Genomic DNA, 15,789 nt, shown 5'->3' with positions numbered 1-15,789 from the left:
CAGATTAGCCAGCAGCCTCCTCCCACCAGTTCCCTCCCGACGACGACGCAGCCGGCGCAGGCGCGGGCCCACGTCGCTTCGGCTGGTCCTCGACCTTCTTTCCGAAACGCTTCACGACGACGCTGAGACCGGACGAGATGCCCTTTCGTCCTCCGCCCGGGAACTGCTTCTGCTTGCCCCGCTCCTTTTCCTCCTCATCGCCGTCCTCCGCGTCACCGCGCTTGCGCTTCTTCTTGGTCGACAGCGGCTCCATACCCGTCTTCTGACGATACGTCTCCATGACGTGGCGCAGCGACGCCTCCCACTCGGGCTTGTACAGGCGGTACAGCGCCATTGTAGCTCGTGCATCAGTAACCTGGCGTCAGCTTACGATGTTCGCCTCGTGCCAGCTGTAGCAGAACTCACCGAGGAATGGGACCTTCCCTGGATACGCAAACCAAGCTCGAGCTCCGTCAGCTTCTTCAGACCGGGCCGTTTCGTTTTGGCATGTTCGCGGAGTTGCTTGCACTTCTGTGTGTCACGGAGGAGCGGATTCGGATGAGAGAGAAGGAGTGCCTGTGGTGTCAGCTTGGGAGAGGACGAATGGGAGCTGTAAACTCACCTTCAAGTCGTTCTCGACGGCGTGACCGATTAGAATCTTGTCCTTGATCATACCCGCAACCTGCTTCTGCACATCGTCGAATGGCGGGGCGTTCATGACGTCTGACTCGCGCACACCCGAGACCCATGTACGGAAGTCGGTGACGCGCTCGCGCGGCTGCACGAAAGTGTCGAGCACGACGTGACCGTGATAGTTCACGATGGAGACTCGCGCAAGCGCGCTCTCCTCACCTCCTTGACCGAGACCGACCATTTCACAATCAATCGCAAGGCTGGTGAAGTCAGCTTGGCGATGCAGAATTAGGAAGCTGAAGGGGTCGTGTGACCTTCACTGTCGCACACTCACTAGTTGCCGATTCTGAAGTTAGCTTGACGGCTCACGACGCACGGAAGCTGAGGTACTCACGACTTCTTCGACTCATTCAGGACATTGTTTCCAGCGACCATCTGACGAAGCTCGTGCATGAGTGGTTTCTCACTCGGTGCGGCGAGGAAGGTCACCTCATCCGTATTGTACTGCGACGGTCCGGCACTGGACGGTCCAGCCTCAGCCGTAGCTCTGATGGTTAACGTGTGAGGAAGCGTCTAACCCACGTTGTTTCTTTCCTCTCAAAGTTCTTCGTGAAGGACGCAAGTCCGCCAACGCCCGGCCTGCGCTTCTTGGCCGGCGTCCCACGACCATCGCGCGCGCTCGATGCTGGCTTCTTCTTCGTCGGCGTGAGCGTCTTCTTCAGCTGCTCCCAGTTGGAGCCCCCCGAAGCCTGTGCCGTCTGATGTCAGCTACCTGTTATGTCGCTAGCTTACCTTGCTCATCGTGATTAGGTTAGTGGGCGATGCAGTGACGGCGAGACGTTAAGATCTGCCTTCCCCGCCCCGGTTCAGTGGACCTGGAATCAACAAAAACGGTAATCTTGGGCCACGTGGTGCGGAGGTCGCGTGCACGCCGCTTTTCGCCACCCATCAGCGGGCGCGTTCAGGCACGAGGGCGTCACACCTTGCCGGATGGTCGATGGCGGATAACGACATCACGGCGTGATCCGCGATAGCACGGTCAACATCACTCACTTCCTCAGAGAGGCAAGAGACAGCCATGCCAACTGCAGCGCAAGGAGCAAGCGAGCGCACACCCATACTGCCGGCGAACACGCAGCGCCCCGCTCCCCGTCGCAAGCGCTGGGTCATCACCATCCTCGCCCCCGTCGTGCTCGTGTGGGCGACGATCGGCGTCCTCCTCTTTGGCAAAACGGAGCCAAAGGACCCTCTCGAGAAGGCAAAGTACTACTTGAAGACGTGAGCTGTCTGAATGTCGTGCCGAAGCTAATGATCAGAGCTCCCGTCATTGATGGACACATCGACTTGCCCATCTTCGTGCGCGAGGCGTACGGCAATGACATAAACAAGTTTGACATGAACGCGGCGCTGGTAAGACTTTAGCTAGCTGAGGGTTTGTTTTTGCTCAGCTAACATCCAGCCGGCGCACGTCGACATCCCGCGCATCCGCGAGGGCCAGCTCGGCGGCTTCTTCTGGAGCGTCTTCACCGAGTGCCACGACGACGGTGTCGACTTCCTGACGCCGAACAACCACGTCCGCGGTAAGCTGCCCAATGGCCGACTGAAGCTAACGACAGACACGCTCGAGCAGATCGATGTCGCCCGCAACCTGATGAACAAGTACCACGACACGTTCGAGTTCGCTACCACTGCCGCCGGCGCCGAGCGCGCGATCAAGAACGGCAAGGTCGCCAGCTTCATGGGCATCGAGGGCGCGCACCAGCTCGGCAACAGTCTGGCAGGTAAGCTGCGCTCGGCCGTGTGTAGCTGACAACAGTGCTGCGACAGTACTACGCCCTCGGTGTACGATACGCTACGCTGACACACGGCTGCAACAATGTCTTCGCCGACAGTGGGGGCATCTTCGAGCAGCCCAAGCCGCGCTGGCACGGTCTTTCGTGAGCTACGTGGTCCGCGCGATAGCTGACCAACAGGGACTTTGGCCACCAGCTCATCAAGGAGATGAACCGCCTCGGTATGCTGATTGATCTCTCCCACGTCTCGGACGAGACGGCGCAGCAGGCCATTGCGCTCTCCAAGGCGCCAGTGATGTGGTCGCACTCAGCCGCCCGGCACTTCAACAACATCTCGCGCAACGTGCCTGACGAGATTCTGACCAAGATTGGACGTGGCAAGCACCAGCTCGACGGAGTTGTTATGGTCAAGTGAGCTTTTCGTTCTTACGCCAAGCTAACAGCAGCTTCTACCCCGTGTTCGCGAGCAAGAACCCAGACGAGGTCGACGTCAAGTACATCGCCGACGAGGTCGAGTACATTGCCAAGAGGACGAGTCGGCAGCAGTGAGTTGAAGAGAGTTGCGCGGTAACTGACCCCAGCGTCGGCATCGGGTCGGATTACGACGGCATCGAGAAGGTGAGCTGTAGCGCCGGAGGTTAGTTAGCTGACAGCAGGTACCTAAGGGACTCGAGGACGTGTCCAAGTACCCGCACCTGTTTGCGGAACTCATCAAGCGCGGCTGGGGTAGGCACGACCTCGCCGGCCTGGCTGGCGGTAACCTCCTCCGCGTCATGAGCGGCGCCGAGGACGTGGCGCGCAAGCTCCGCCGCGTCGGACCCAACATGGCAACGTACAACAAGCGTCAGGACATCTAGTCTCCCCTCTTCTTTGAACTTCATCTTCCACAGAACCTTTCCAACACTCCCACACATTCGTTTCGGTAAACTAAATAGCAACCACTTTAGAAGTTTCGATAAATCGAGCGCGCAGACGCCGCTCTTATGTCTAGCATTACATCAGGATAAATCTAGAAGGAACACAACCCGTCGGGGGGCATGTATCTCTTCTGTTTTTTCGACGATAAAACCCTACGCCTTCGCCTTCTTCTTAATGCCGAGAAGCTTCTGCATGCCCTCACGCTTCCGCTTGACCTGCGCCGTGGCTGGGGGAGCGACGGGCTCGGCCGCCTTGCCCTTGGCCGCGAGGATGGACGCGACGCTCGGCTCACCGGCAGCAGTGACGGCGCGCTTGATCGTGGGCCCCGTGGGTTCCTTGGGTTTGTCCTCGACCTCCTCGCTGCCGTCCTTCTCGTCCGGCGATTCCTCCCAGGCCTTCTCCTTGCCCTTCCCACCGGCGCCGAGCGGGAGGGGCGGAGGCGCCATCTTCGTAAAGTACTTGGCGACCTCTGCGTCGTCCTCCTCGGCCTCTCTTTTCCTCCTCTCTTCCTCTTCTCTCGACAGCCTCTCCTCGTGCAACTTGGCGAGGAGCGCCTCAGGGTCGTCGCCGACTTTACTCGTGTCCACCCTCGCGTTTCTGGATCGGAGATCCGCCAGCTCGTCCATAATCTCCATTTCGCGGCGGGACGCCTCCTGGCTCCGCTCCAGCTCCGCCATGGCGTCCCGCGCCTCGCGCTCGGGTATCGTCCTCGTCGTCCTCGGCTGCGGTGGGGAGGGCGCCCGCGCGCCCCTCCGGATCGGCCTCGGACCAGTTATCGAACGTACGCGTCGCGCCGTGCTCGGGCGTAAAGTCTGCGTTCTTCGGGTCCGTCTTGAACGTGATCTCCTGGCTGCACAGGGTGCACTTGATGTAGAACCGGAACACTTTCACGCCCAGGTACTCCTCGCCTTCGGCCGTCTCCTTGCGCGCGTTGAACTTGCGTCCGTGGTCTGTGAATGTCAGCTAGCGCACGATATGAACAAAGATAGAGGGGAGGGATGCTTACAGATGTACTCGCCGCACTTTGTGCAGCGCATCGTGTACGGCGCCTTGAGAGTTACCGTGATTTGCGAGTTCTTCGGGCCCTGCCGTTTCCGACGCTTGATCTTGGACGGATCAAAGTCCGGCGGGAAGTACTTGTTCAGCACCTTGCGTTCCGACATTCTGGCGGGAAACCGTTAGGCCGACGAGACGAGTGGCTAAGGTGAAGATGGGGTGGTTGGTCAGACTTGAAGTTGTTTGCGAGTGTTCAGCAGCCGATGACCTGCAGATCCACTCTGGGTGGCAAATTTGCTCCCGCTGATCGTCATCGACCCCGCCTTATCAGTCATCGTCCAAGATCTGCCGCCTTCGTTGTGCTCCTCGCCCGCTTCAGATGTGAACGTGCCATGCATTGCAGTGACTAGTGTACAATAGCTTTATGTCGATATCTTGGATCCCTTTCACAACCCAAAACACCTCCACTCAGCAGTTACAAGTCCGAGATGAGCCTCTCCAAATGGACCCACCCAACGGACGGGGTATACGGCAGCCCGTTTCTCACTCTCTATTTGTCCACAGCCGCAAAGGGCGAACAGGATGATGTGTCTCACGGTAGGGGATGTGGACGGCCGAGGTTCGGGAGGTTGGTTGTTATTGATGGTTGATTGGTGGTTGTTGTTGTTGGTTTACTTCTTCAGCTGCTTGCCGTCTCGTCGATCGTACATTGTCAATGATGAGATGCCGACGATAGGACCGAGGGAAGAGGGATTCTACTGTCACAAACATTATGATAGAGCGGAATAGAGGAAAGAAAAGAGCCGAATTTTGCAAAAAAACCCAGGGAGAGGGGGGACGTTGGTATGATTGTTGCAACACGGAGCGCAGATGGGCTCAGATGGTTTCAATGCTGAATGTTAGCTCCAGTCAACAAGATGAACTTCGACTCACCACTAGCTCTAGTGCATTTGCGTTCCAAAGTTCTCGCGCGCGCGACGGAACATCAGGAAGATCTCCTCGTCGGCGCGGACGAATGGCTGGTCCCAGAAGCCATAGACGGGGTTCTCGAGGAGCTCGACAAAGGTGACGATAAGACCCCACGGGTGAGGGCGGGTCACAATGACGCGCTCGAGGAGCACACGCGCGATGCGCTCAGGAATGCTCGAGTCGGTCGACACCTTGAACAGGTAGAGCATGAGCGACGCGAAGAAGAGCGTGTGCGCCGACGGGAACCTCAGCTGGTCGGCAATGACAGACAGCATCAGGTACTGGCCCTCGGCGTCAAACGAGTGGACAAGCGACAGGAGCATGGGCACAGCTGGGTCCTTGGGGTCGAACTCGGCGACACCCGACTGCATGTAGTGGCGCTGCACGGCCGAGGTGCCGAGGTAGAAGACGGTCGCGTGGAGCAGCGTGTGGTTCCACACGGTAGTCGTGGTACCGTCAGGCAGCGTCTTCTGGACCGCGATACGGTTCTTGAGCTCGTTGACGATCGCGGCGCCCGAGGGCGAATTGGTGTGGATGTACTGGTCGATGGCCTGCTTGACGTTGCCAGTGTTGAGCGCACTGACGTGGTCAGAGCGGACACGCGGGAACGACTGCATCTCCGAACGAGCTCGTCGGGTCGCTTGTACCAGTCGGGCAGAGGAGCCTCGCTGGCAGGGAAGGCGGCCAGGATGATGTTGCGGAGCTGAACGCAGTGCGCGGGGATGGCAGTCGAGAGCGTGTGGTAGTACTCGACCAGGAATCCGGGGAAGTCGTGCATGAGCACGAGCAGGATGCGGAGAGTCGCACGGTAGAGGCTGCGCGCCGGCGCACCAAGGTCGCGGCTGTTCGAGTTGACAAACGGCGACACAAAGCGCAGCAGCCACATGAGACACCTGTGGTAGTCGGACCAGCCCTCCTGGCGGGGGGCACCGAGGAGCTTGGCCATGAACAGGCGGTGCGACATGATGGAGACCCAGCCGAAGGCGAAGCGGGGCGCATAGGTGGGTTGGATGATGCCGAGGACGTTGGCAATGCTCTTGAGGCAACCAAGAACAGTCTCGGGCAGGCTGGCCTCGATAGCAGAAAGCTCGGCGAGCATGCTGGTGAAGAAGCGGGCCCAGGGGCGCTGGTCGAAGGGCTCGTCAGCGTTGAGCTGGGCGCGGACCAGGCTGTACGACATGATCGTGATGATCTTGTTGAAGTAGTAGACAGTGCGCTGGACGCTGCCAGGACCGCTCTTGTCGCCATAGTTCTTGACGATGAGGACAATGAGCTTGGCGAGCGAGTCAGTGCCGTACCACTGGGTGTTGTCCGACTTCATGTCGCAGTCAACGGCAGCCTTGATGGCGGTCGTGTAGAACGCAGTCGAGACGTCCTCGCCGCCGAGGATGTTGTCGCCCTGCAGCCAGGTGATGTAGGGGACAAACGAGACCTCGGGCGAGTTGGGGTTGTCAGTGAACAGACGCACCCACTCGAAGAAGTAGTGCTGGAGGCGCTCGTGAACCTTGGCATCGATGGGCATGACCTTGGTGTCGCGGGCACCCTCGCCGCGGAGGTCCTCCAGAAGCTGGTCGGCGGTGGAAGTCGACTGGTCCTGCTCCTGAGCCTTGAGGAGGGCGGTGATGCAGAGCGTGAACGCGTTGCGGTTGATGAACGCCTGAGGGCCGATGCAGCACTCGCGAATGAGCTGAGCGGTAAAGTCGACAACTTCAGGAGTGGCACCGCGAGTCATGACCTTGGCGAGCTGGGCGTCGAGCTCGGCGACGCGGATGAAGCTGCCACGGATGAGGACCGCAGTGACAGGGACGTTGTACTTGCGGGGGTCCTCGGCGTAGAGCAGCCATGACTTGACCTCGCGATCGACCTTGGGGGCGTGGAGACAGAGCTGCTGCAGGATCACGACGTAGAGCTCGCGACCAAGAGGCGAGTCGGTCTTGTAGAGCAGCTGCACGATCTTCTGGGCAATGGCCAGGGTAGTCGCCTCGCGCTGCATAGACGAGTGGGCGAGAACGATGATGGTGCGGCTGAGCGAGCGGAGGTCGTGGTCGGGCTCAAGCTGCGAAATGGAGGTCGCGTTGGTCTGCGAGAGGAGCTTCTCGATGTCGGCGACGAGCTCATGGAGCTTCTCGACGGTGGTCTGCGGAGCCATGACAAAGGACTGCTCCTGGTCGCCAAAGTCAGCGTTGCGGGGCGAAGGGCCACGGCGGACGTCGGGAGGCGGCACGAGACCGCCGTCACCGAGGCCAAGGTCGCGGTAGCCAACAGGAAGGTTGTAGTCGTTGCCTCCGTTGAGGTGACCAGCCTGCTGCTGTTGTTGCGAGAAGACGCGAGCCGACTCGGCAAAGTCCTCGTAAACGCGGAGCTGAGTAGCGGTGAGACCACCCTGGCGCAGGCGAAGAGGGTCGGGCAGTGCAGTGTGCGAGATGGCGACGCCGAACGAAGCTCCGTCCCAGAAGGGCTGCTGGCTGCGAGAGTCGCGGTGGGCCTTACGCGCCGCGAACTGAGGCTGCAGGTTGACGTCAATGTCGCGGGTCGCCTTCTCCATCGCCGCCTTGCGGATGACATCGCACGCAACGTCGAGGTTCTCGTTGACGACACCAGCGATCACGCCGTCAGGCACGTTCTCCTCCGTGAAGCCGTTCTGGCCGACCAAGGCACGGATGTGAGACATGAGGCTGGTGCGCAGCGGCTCCTTGCAGGTGACGAGAGCCAGGTTGCCCGCAAGGTTCTGGACCATGAGGTGGGCAGCCTTGCGCATCTTGATCGAATCGCACTCGGTGCCAAAGTCCTTCTGCACGAGGTCGCGGGACGATATACCAGCAATGGTGACCGAGCGCTCGACGACGGGCGAGACGATCTCGCGGATAGCACGCTCGATCGAGTGCAGAACGATACGCTTGAAGGTGGGCGCCTGCAGAACGCCGAGGTCGGAGTTGAAGTGCAGGTACTCGGGCAGCTGGCGGATGAGGTCGTCGACGTGAGCGAGGAACTGCTCGTGCAGCGCCTGGGCAGCCTGCTCCGTCTGCAGAGCCTGCATGCGGGTGAAGGGATCGTCCGCAATGCTGGGCTCGGTGCTCGTACCGCCGAAGCGCTGGGCGCCGGTGCTGGAGAGGTCGTTCGTGATCAGCTGGCGCTGGAGCTCGACCTCGAGACGGTTGGGCCCGTGAGCCTGAGGCTGAGGAGGAGGAACGTGGGTGCGAATCACATCCGAGGCCTCGATGGTGTCGAGCTGCAGGCCGAGCTTGCCAAAGAGAACCTCGATCTCGAACTTCATGTTGAGCTTGATGTCGCCAAAGTGGTAGAGCTCGACAAGGACGCGGAGGATCGCAACGAACCAAGGGTTGGGCTGGTGGAACACCTTGGAGTCTTGGCACGCAAGCATGACATTGCAGACGAAGGGAATCGCCACAATGAGACGCTTGTTGTCGTAACCCTGAACGAGCAGATCCTTGATCGACAGCTCGCGGTGCTTAATGGGCAAGCCGCGCTGCAGGGTGATGCGGCCAAGCCAAAGCGCCACAGTCTTGAGGGTGGCGCGGTCCGAAGCCGAACCAAGGGTGCTCTCCGCATTCAGTAAGTCGCGGGCCTTGCGATACGTCTCCCAGAGAACGTGCTTCTCGAGGATAGGCGTGCTGAGAAGCTCCAGAATCTGGAAGTACAGGTCGTGACGGTTAGCCTCCAGCGAGACACGAACGTCGATGAAGTAGTGAGCAAACCAGCGCGAGTACTCGGGCTTCATCAGCTTGACCAGCTCCTGCGACTTGGCCTCCCAGTTGCTGGGTGCAATGTTGTTGATGATGAACATGATCTGGTCGCGGACCTTGGGCTCGGGCTCCTTGAACTCGTCCTCGCCTTCCTCGATGAGGATGGGAAGCTTGAGGGCAGGGAAAGCGAGCTTTACACCACCCTGCAGGTCGAGCTCCTCGCGCTCGGCGAGCGCGGCGTGAATGTCGTTGATGTAGCTCGGGTGCGACTCGTGCAGGGCAGGAATCTCGAGGAGCGAACGGCAGAGACCCGGGAAGTCCACGAGCGAGGCGCGGAGCACGCTAAGAGCGCTGACACCAAACTGGTAAGGAGGCTCGTGGGGCGGTGTCTTGCACGCGTCGAGGACGTAACGAGTCGCAACGAAGGCCGGGGTGTCCTTGACCAGGCGATAGTCGATGATCGCACCGAAGAGGATACCAGTCATCGTGAGCTCACGAGGGGGGTAGGTCTTGATAAACTTGTACTCGTCAAACAGCGAGTGGAGCGAAGCACCGAAGAGCTCCTGGTCGCGAGGGTCGCTTGACTTCTGGTAACGCTTCAGTTCCTCGACAACGTCGTCCAGAGTGAGCTCGTGCTCCTCGCTGTACATGCGGCGATACATGTCGTCGACCTGGGCGCTGACCGACTTGTTGTAGGTCGCCACGACAAAGCCCTGCTCCTCCTTGGAAGCCGCGCGCAGGTTCAAAAGTCGCGGGTGGAGGATGAGAATATCGGTACGCAGGCTCTTAAAGCGGGCGACGTCCTCGCGGGTCAGGTTGTCGGCGTTGCGAACGACGCGGATGAAGATCGAGTACGCCTCGTCCGAGAGGGTGAACATGGGAGGCGGCACCGACTCGGGCTGGTGCTGGTGGTCGATCTCCAAGCGGATCTTGTGCTCGACAAAGTCAAACATGGCCTGTAAGAAGTCCTCGCCGTTGACGGCGACACTATCCGCAAGCCAGTTCTCAAGGTTGAAGTACTCCTTGCTAGAGGCGAGGGCGGCAACGTCGAGAGCAAAGTGCAGGTTGTCGCTCGCGAGAAGCTTGTCGAGGATCTGCAGCTCCCAGGCGACTTCGACGACCTTGCCGAGGTTGTTCTCGTCCTCGGAGTAGAACTCGGTAAGGGTGTCGAGCAGACCCTTGGGGTTGAGCTCCCAGATCTGCTGGAAGACGAGCGCAGCGGAAGCCAGAGCCGAGGGAGGGTTGATCAAGTAGATCTCAAGGATCTTCGAGTGCATGGTGGCGATGGGAGCAGGGAGGGGCTTGGGAAGCTTCTCAAGCGCGATAAGAACAAGCTCCGGCGCAAGACCACCAGCACGGTCCAGAAGCTCGGTGGCGCGGCGACCCATGTCGACTCGCTCGTCGCGGTCGGTCGCGTCTTCGGCGTCGGCAAGAGCGCAAGCCTGAACTAGTACCTGGATGAGGCCGAGAGAGTTCCAGAGTCCGGCCGACTGAACATCCTTCGCCTGCTGGCGAACAACCTTGCTGACGGGGGCGTCGGGCGCGTAGGGCTCCACGATCCGGGTGAACACCTGGGGCGAAGGCGAGGTGGGGAGAGTGTAGAGCGGAAGCGAGTCGGGAGGAAGCTGCGACAGGTTGCGGAGGATGTAAAGCAGCGACGACAGGTTGGTCCACGTCGAGTCGTTCAGAGTTGCGGGGAGAAGACCGGCGATGGGAGGGACCGGCGTCTGGGGAGGCACCAGAAGCAGACTAGCCGCCAAGGGCACGGCGGAGGGATGCGCCAGCGGGGAGTTGGGCATGTCAAACGCCTTGACCACCTCCACCCAAGGGATCGACGCTGACGCGGTAGTCGCACAAATACCACTCAAGACACCGTGGAAGTCGACGGCACGACCATCGCGGAGACCCATGCACAGGCCGTGGAGCGTGCGGATGATCTCCTCCTTGAGGTTCTGCTGGTTGATGGGCTCCTCAAGCAGGTAGGGACCCCACCAACGGCCGATTGCGGCCTCGACAGTGCCCTCATCCTGCGTGAGGGAGTCGCCGAGCTCAAACAGAATGTCCTCGAGGGGGATCGAGCCCTGAGTACGCGGAGCACCGCCGGGAGACAAGGCCGACAAAGTCTGCAGAATGATCGCGGGCGACGTGAACTTGATGGTGAGCGACTGCAGGAGGAAGCCGCGCTGCAGGGAATTCAGAGGCGACGGGTGGGGCGGGGTCGGGTTCGTCGGGGTGGGCGGACGCGATGTGGTGCCAGTCGCCGAGGTGGAACGCGGGTAGAGCGCTAGAATCAGAGTGCGCGCCTCCTGCATCGTAAGGTCGTCCTGAGGCTGGTTCGGAATGTTCGTGGACCAGAAGGGCACGCCCGCGCGAAGAAGCTCCATGGTGGGCTGGAACGTCTGGTGCAGGGTTTGCAGGATCTGCTCGTGCGAGGGGTGCGTCGTCGGGTAAACGTGCGGGTTTGCCAAGGTGAGGGCCGACAGCGAGAACATGACCGCGGGGGGCAGATTGAAGAGGCGGAGGGACGGGAGGGGAAGCGGCGTGCCCTGCGAAGGCGAGAGCATGGTCAGAACAAAGTGCGGGGCAAGGGCGACATCGCGGGCGGCACGGACAGCCTCAGTCGCAAGGAGACGCCAAGCAAGTGCCGCCGGGCCAGAGGTGGGAATCTGAGGGGGAGGGGCGGCCGGGTCATCCTTGTACTGCTGCTGGTGCTGAACTAGCGCTTGAATCACAGGCGATGCGACAACAGCAGTCCTGCGAACGAAGTGATGGTACATCTCGGGACCGTTCGATGACGCGAGCTAAATCGCGGGTCAGCAACAATTCAAACGCGTCTTTCCAACATCGCAAACACAACACTCACAGTCCTGATCTCTGCTGCGGCCTTGTCGAATGAGTCCTCGGTGAACGTGGTGAGAAGGAAGACGATCTGGGCGCGGACAATGGCAGCTGTGCCGTTGGCCCCACCAGCTCCAGCGCCAGCCCCGGAGGCACCACCAGAGGCCGCTGCGGCATTGTTGGAGCCAAAGCCGGGAGGAGGGCCAGTCCTGGCGACCCCGCCTCCCAATCCGGGAGGAGGGTGAGACATGGACGGGTAGGTGGTCGGAGACGGGGGAGGGGGGATGGAGGAGAAGATGGAGATGAAAGGTTGGAAGGATCGAGGGGGGTAGACTAGGACCGATGCATCCCCAAGCCGGGGGGTTCAGAAAGGACGGAAGGTGGGTCGGGGTTGGGGGATCGGGAGGGGTGCGCTGACCACTGCGACAGGCGGACTGTAGAGGGCAGTGGGTGGATGAGAACGGGGTTGGTGATGGGTGCAGGTCGAGGTAGGACGGGTTCGACGATGACAGATGGTGGTCCAGCGTGAGTTAGACTGGGTGCCACATGCGGCGGCGCCCTGAAACGCCGACCTCGAGATGAGCTGGGCTGCACCTGGTGCGTCACTCGCGCCAGCCTAGTGATGTGCCGTCAGTCGTCACTGGGATTAGCATGGGGTTAGCTGCTGTAAGCTAGACGCTGCGTGCTCCTCTACTGGGACGGCTACGCGCTGTGGTGTTTCTTGCTCCATCGTCTGACATAGCATGCAGCTGCGTGGAACTCGTTCGACTACTGACTCGTTTTCGCAGACGTCCCTGCTCCGCAAGATCCTGCCAGTGACTAGGGACGAATCATGTTGCGATCCGTCCTTGCGCAGCAAGCAAGTTGCACGCTGCTCCGGGCGTCATCGCAGTCGATCTCCTCTTTCTTCGCTTGTTCAATGACGCAACTATGCTGCGACGCACGAGGAATAGTAGACAACAGGTCGTTGCATCAGGCGAGGATACTCTTGGCCGCCCATCGTCGGCTATGATTATCGGGAGCGCCAGGAACGTGATCGTCAAGGGATCATGATGCGGAGCTCGACCGACATGCTCATCACAGAGCTGGGTCACGGCAGCTGACGAAAGGGGTCCCCGGGCGCGTTGCCAAAGTGAGCTCGCAAAGTCGTGATACCATGACACCCTCGCTTAGTCCCAAGATGGTTAGTAGGTTGGATCTCCAGCTGCCCATCGCCTCTTTCACTAACCATGATACTACAAATGCATGACGCCCGTACGCAAAAGATTATACGCCCTTTAGCTTATCCCAGCCGCTCTCAGGCGTTATAGACCTCGTCCCACTCTCCGCTCTCGATCATCTCCTTGAGGATGTCGAGGCCGCCCACAAGCTCTCCATTCAGGATGATCTGCGGGAACGTCGGCCAGTCGTTGACCCGCTTCAGTCCCTGGCGGACCTCCTCGTCGCTGAGAATGTCAAACCAAGCAAACTCAACTCCCTTCTCGCGCAGGAGACCGACAGTCTGGCGCGAGAAGCCACACTTGGGCGCCGACGGGTTGCCCTTCATGAACAGCACGACCTTGTGCTTGTTCATCAGCTCCTTGCAACGCTCGGTGATCTCCTCCTCGGTGCGCGGGCGAGACGGCTCAGCGGGGGTGGAGGCGGCAGCGGAGACGTTGGAGGAAGGGGCGGAGGAGGAAGTAGCGTTCTGCGAGAGGAGAGCGTTCAGGACGCCCGTGTCGGCTCCAGAGTGACGGCCGAGAAGAGTGTGTCCCTGTTGTATGATCCGTCATGAAGTGAGCGTCCAGTTGCACAACGTTGCGAGATGTGTAAGCAGTCAATGCGGGGTTATGTCAGCACAATGTTAAAGGGGGATCACCACAGCAGGCAGCAGCAACGCAGCACATTGAGCCTCAGCCGAACACACGTCCGACTCCACATGGGTGAGTACGCGGGCTCGGGTTTCCAACTCGCCAGCCTTAGTAGTGTGCGCGCCGCTGCCTGTGGGCTGTTGGGACTCACGCGAAGAAGAACGAAGCTAGGGACGGCCTCAATGTCGAATGACTCAGCAATGTCGGCCTGCTCCTCCGCCTCGATCTGCCTGTCAGTCCTATATCCAGCGACGCGAAGCTCACATTGAGGAAGAGAACACTGGGATACTTGGCGGCAGCCTCCTCGACCGCCTTGTTGAAGGCGGCACACGGCTCGGCCCAGGGCGCCCAGAAATTCAGGAGGGAGACACGGTTGAGATCCTTGGAGAGCTCCTCCTTGAACTGCTCCGGTGATGAGATGTTGACAAAGTTCGAGGTCGACATGGCGCAGAGTTGCTAGGGGTTACGCAGAGTCCTAGGTCTAGGTTTTGTGAGTAGGTTGACAGATCGTGACAAAGAACTCGATGGATTTGCGAGGCGGCAAGACCTGTAGCACCTCCACCAAGCACACCATCCAGACGCAATGCCATCACCTGGCCCGGAATCAAACCCACGTGGTGCAGCCAAGATGACTGCAACTTCGCGTCAGTCCTCGACGAGACATGAGCGTGCGCATCATAGGCTCTCGATCGCAAGTTCAATCAGCAAAACCTCGCCAAACCAACGTCACGCATACATCGAATCAGCTGAGGACAGATCCGAGCTGCGCGAACTTGACATTTCGACACCCACATCGAGCAAAACCGGACTTAAGGGACGACAGTCGAGGAAGACTTCATTGTTTTGACGTCAACAAAACTCGATCAGCAACCACCCAGTAGACAATCTTGCAACATGGCCGACGTTGACATGGACAGTGAGTAGACCTGATAGCAACTCATGCGTATTGCCAGTGCTAACCTCCAGCTCGGCGAGACGGTTAGTGATAATTTCGCGGAACTCGGGCATTGTGCTGACATACCTTCCCTGCTGAACTTCGTATATCTCTTCTCTCGCTCGAACATCTTCAAACATGCAGCCAACGGAAAGGACGGATACGCCTGGGCTGAACGCTGTACGTAGCTGGATCTTCCACACACACTGTAGCTAACATGGCAGCCGTCGAGGGGTGGATCATCATCGTCACGAATCTGAACGAGGAGACGACCGAGGAGGATCTCGAGGACCACTTTGCCGACTTTGGAAACGTCAAGAACCTCTCCATGGCGCTGAACCGTCGTACCGGATACGTTATGGTGAGGAGCTAGCCGCATGTTGCCGACAGCTGACCACAACAGGGCTACGCTCTCATCGAGTATGCGACCAAGGAGGAGGCCGAGGCGGCGATCAAGGCAACGAACGGCACCGAGTTCCTCGAGAAGAAGATTAACACGTGAGTCATTGCCCGATCCGAGCAGCTGCCTTAGTCGAGAGACATAGCTGACAGCAGCGACTTTGCCTTTGCCAAGCCCCCGGCAGGTGCCGGTGGAGGACGACGCGACCGTGCTCCTGGAAGGCGGGGAGGAGGGCGCGACCGCTCTGTGTCTCCGGGACGTCGATGATCGGAGAACATGGCGAGTGTAGATTGCAGACAGGGTGGAGAGCGGAGATGCACGTTCGAGACCGAGCGTGCCGAGCCAGGACCAGAACCGGCACGGCAAGGGCTTCGGGTGGCTCCCGGCAAGAAACGCAAGTCTGAAAGTCAGGAGCTTGGCGCGTGTCAGTGTGGGATAGCGCGTCGCGTGCGTCGTGTGCGTCGCGTGTGTAGGCTTGGTAGCTGGGGAAGGAGTTCCAGAAGGTCGATTTAAGTCTTAGAGAGGGTGGTATGCAGTGCTTTTCATGTACAGAAGCGGCGACCAGGACGAGATGGTTGTTGTGGTAACTTTGCGGACGGGGAGGTACAGTGAGCCTGGCCAAGATGGCGCTCGGAACAGGTTCTGAGTTCCCGGACAAGTGAATGCATAGAATGCATGGCGAGAAACGCCTGTTCGCGTACGGTGGAAGATGGCCAGTGGGGAGAGGCGGGTGAATGGATGCGATTTGTAGTAGAGGAGTGCTCAGGGCCCAGGT

At 59.8% G+C, this 15,789-nt stretch overlaps 6 protein-coding genes across 6 annotated transcripts; 2 read left to right on the top strand and 4 right to left on the bottom strand.

Moving 5' to 3' along the window:
* Positions 1 to 4: 4 nt before the first annotated feature.
* A1Q1_05961 (uncharacterized protein) lies at positions 5 to 1,413 on the bottom strand (the record flags this gene model as incomplete). The annotated part of the gene is made up of 7 exons (XM_014321170.1): positions 5 to 355; positions 406 to 555; positions 602 to 872; positions 947 to 958; positions 1,007 to 1,132; positions 1,195 to 1,361; positions 1,405 to 1,413. 7 exons carry the CDS (start codon positions 1,411 to 1,413, stop codon positions 5 to 7), a joined length of 1,086 nt encoding a protein of 361 aa, XP_014176645.1.
* Positions 1,414 to 1,690: 277 nt separating this feature from the next.
* A1Q1_05960 (membrane dipeptidase) lies at positions 1,691 to 3,262 on the top strand (the record flags this gene model as incomplete). Its single annotated transcript, XM_014321169.1, has 7 exons — positions 1,691 to 1,875; positions 1,929 to 2,022; positions 2,072 to 2,393; positions 2,440 to 2,549; positions 2,602 to 2,816; positions 2,987 to 3,023; positions 3,071 to 3,262. 7 exons carry the CDS (start codon positions 1,691 to 1,693, stop codon positions 3,260 to 3,262), a joined length of 1,155 nt encoding a protein of 384 aa, XP_014176644.1.
* Positions 3,263 to 3,475: 213 nt separating this feature from the next.
* Positions 3,476 to 4,486, bottom strand: A1Q1_05959 (uncharacterized protein; the record flags this gene model as incomplete). The annotated part of the gene is made up of 3 exons (XM_014321168.1): positions 3,476 to 3,894; positions 4,109 to 4,273; positions 4,330 to 4,486. 3 exons carry the CDS (start codon positions 4,484 to 4,486, stop codon positions 3,476 to 3,478), a joined length of 741 nt encoding a protein of 246 aa, XP_014176643.1.
* A 774-nt stretch (positions 4,487 to 5,260) lies between these two features.
* On the bottom strand, positions 5,261 to 12,080 carry A1Q1_05958 (3'-5' exoribonuclease; the record flags this gene model as incomplete). The annotated part of the gene is made up of 3 exons (XM_014321167.1): positions 5,261 to 5,867; positions 5,936 to 11,793; positions 11,856 to 12,080. 3 exons carry the CDS (start codon positions 12,078 to 12,080, stop codon positions 5,261 to 5,263), a joined length of 6,690 nt encoding a protein of 2,229 aa, XP_014176642.1.
* A 1,047-nt stretch (positions 12,081 to 13,127) lies between these two features.
* Positions 13,128 to 14,124, bottom strand: A1Q1_05957 (thioredoxin; the record flags this gene model as incomplete). Its single annotated transcript, XM_014321166.1, has 3 exons — positions 13,128 to 13,583; positions 13,832 to 13,900; positions 13,945 to 14,124. The coding sequence occupies 3 exons, from the start codon at positions 14,122 to 14,124 to the stop codon at positions 13,128 to 13,130; spliced, it is 705 nt and encodes a 234-aa protein (XP_014176641.1).
* A 450-nt stretch (positions 14,125 to 14,574) lies between these two features.
* Positions 14,575 to 15,281, top strand: A1Q1_05956 (uncharacterized protein; the record flags this gene model as incomplete). The annotated part of the gene is made up of 4 exons (XM_014321165.1): positions 14,575 to 14,596; positions 14,803 to 14,975; positions 15,018 to 15,112; positions 15,170 to 15,281. 4 exons carry the CDS (start codon positions 14,575 to 14,577, stop codon positions 15,279 to 15,281), a joined length of 402 nt encoding a protein of 133 aa, XP_014176640.1.
* Positions 15,282 to 15,789: the final 508 nt, after the last annotated feature.

The sequence above is a fragment of the Trichosporon asahii genome, assembly GCF_000293215.1.
Source record: "Trichosporon asahii var. asahii CBS 2479 unplaced genomic scaffold scaffold00075, whole genome shotgun sequence".
In the NCBI taxonomy this organism is placed as follows: domain Eukaryota; kingdom Fungi; phylum Basidiomycota; class Tremellomycetes; order Trichosporonales; family Trichosporonaceae; genus Trichosporon; species Trichosporon asahii.
Note: the sequence above shows the minus strand (reverse complement) of the source record. Positions and strands in the feature narration are given on the sequence as shown.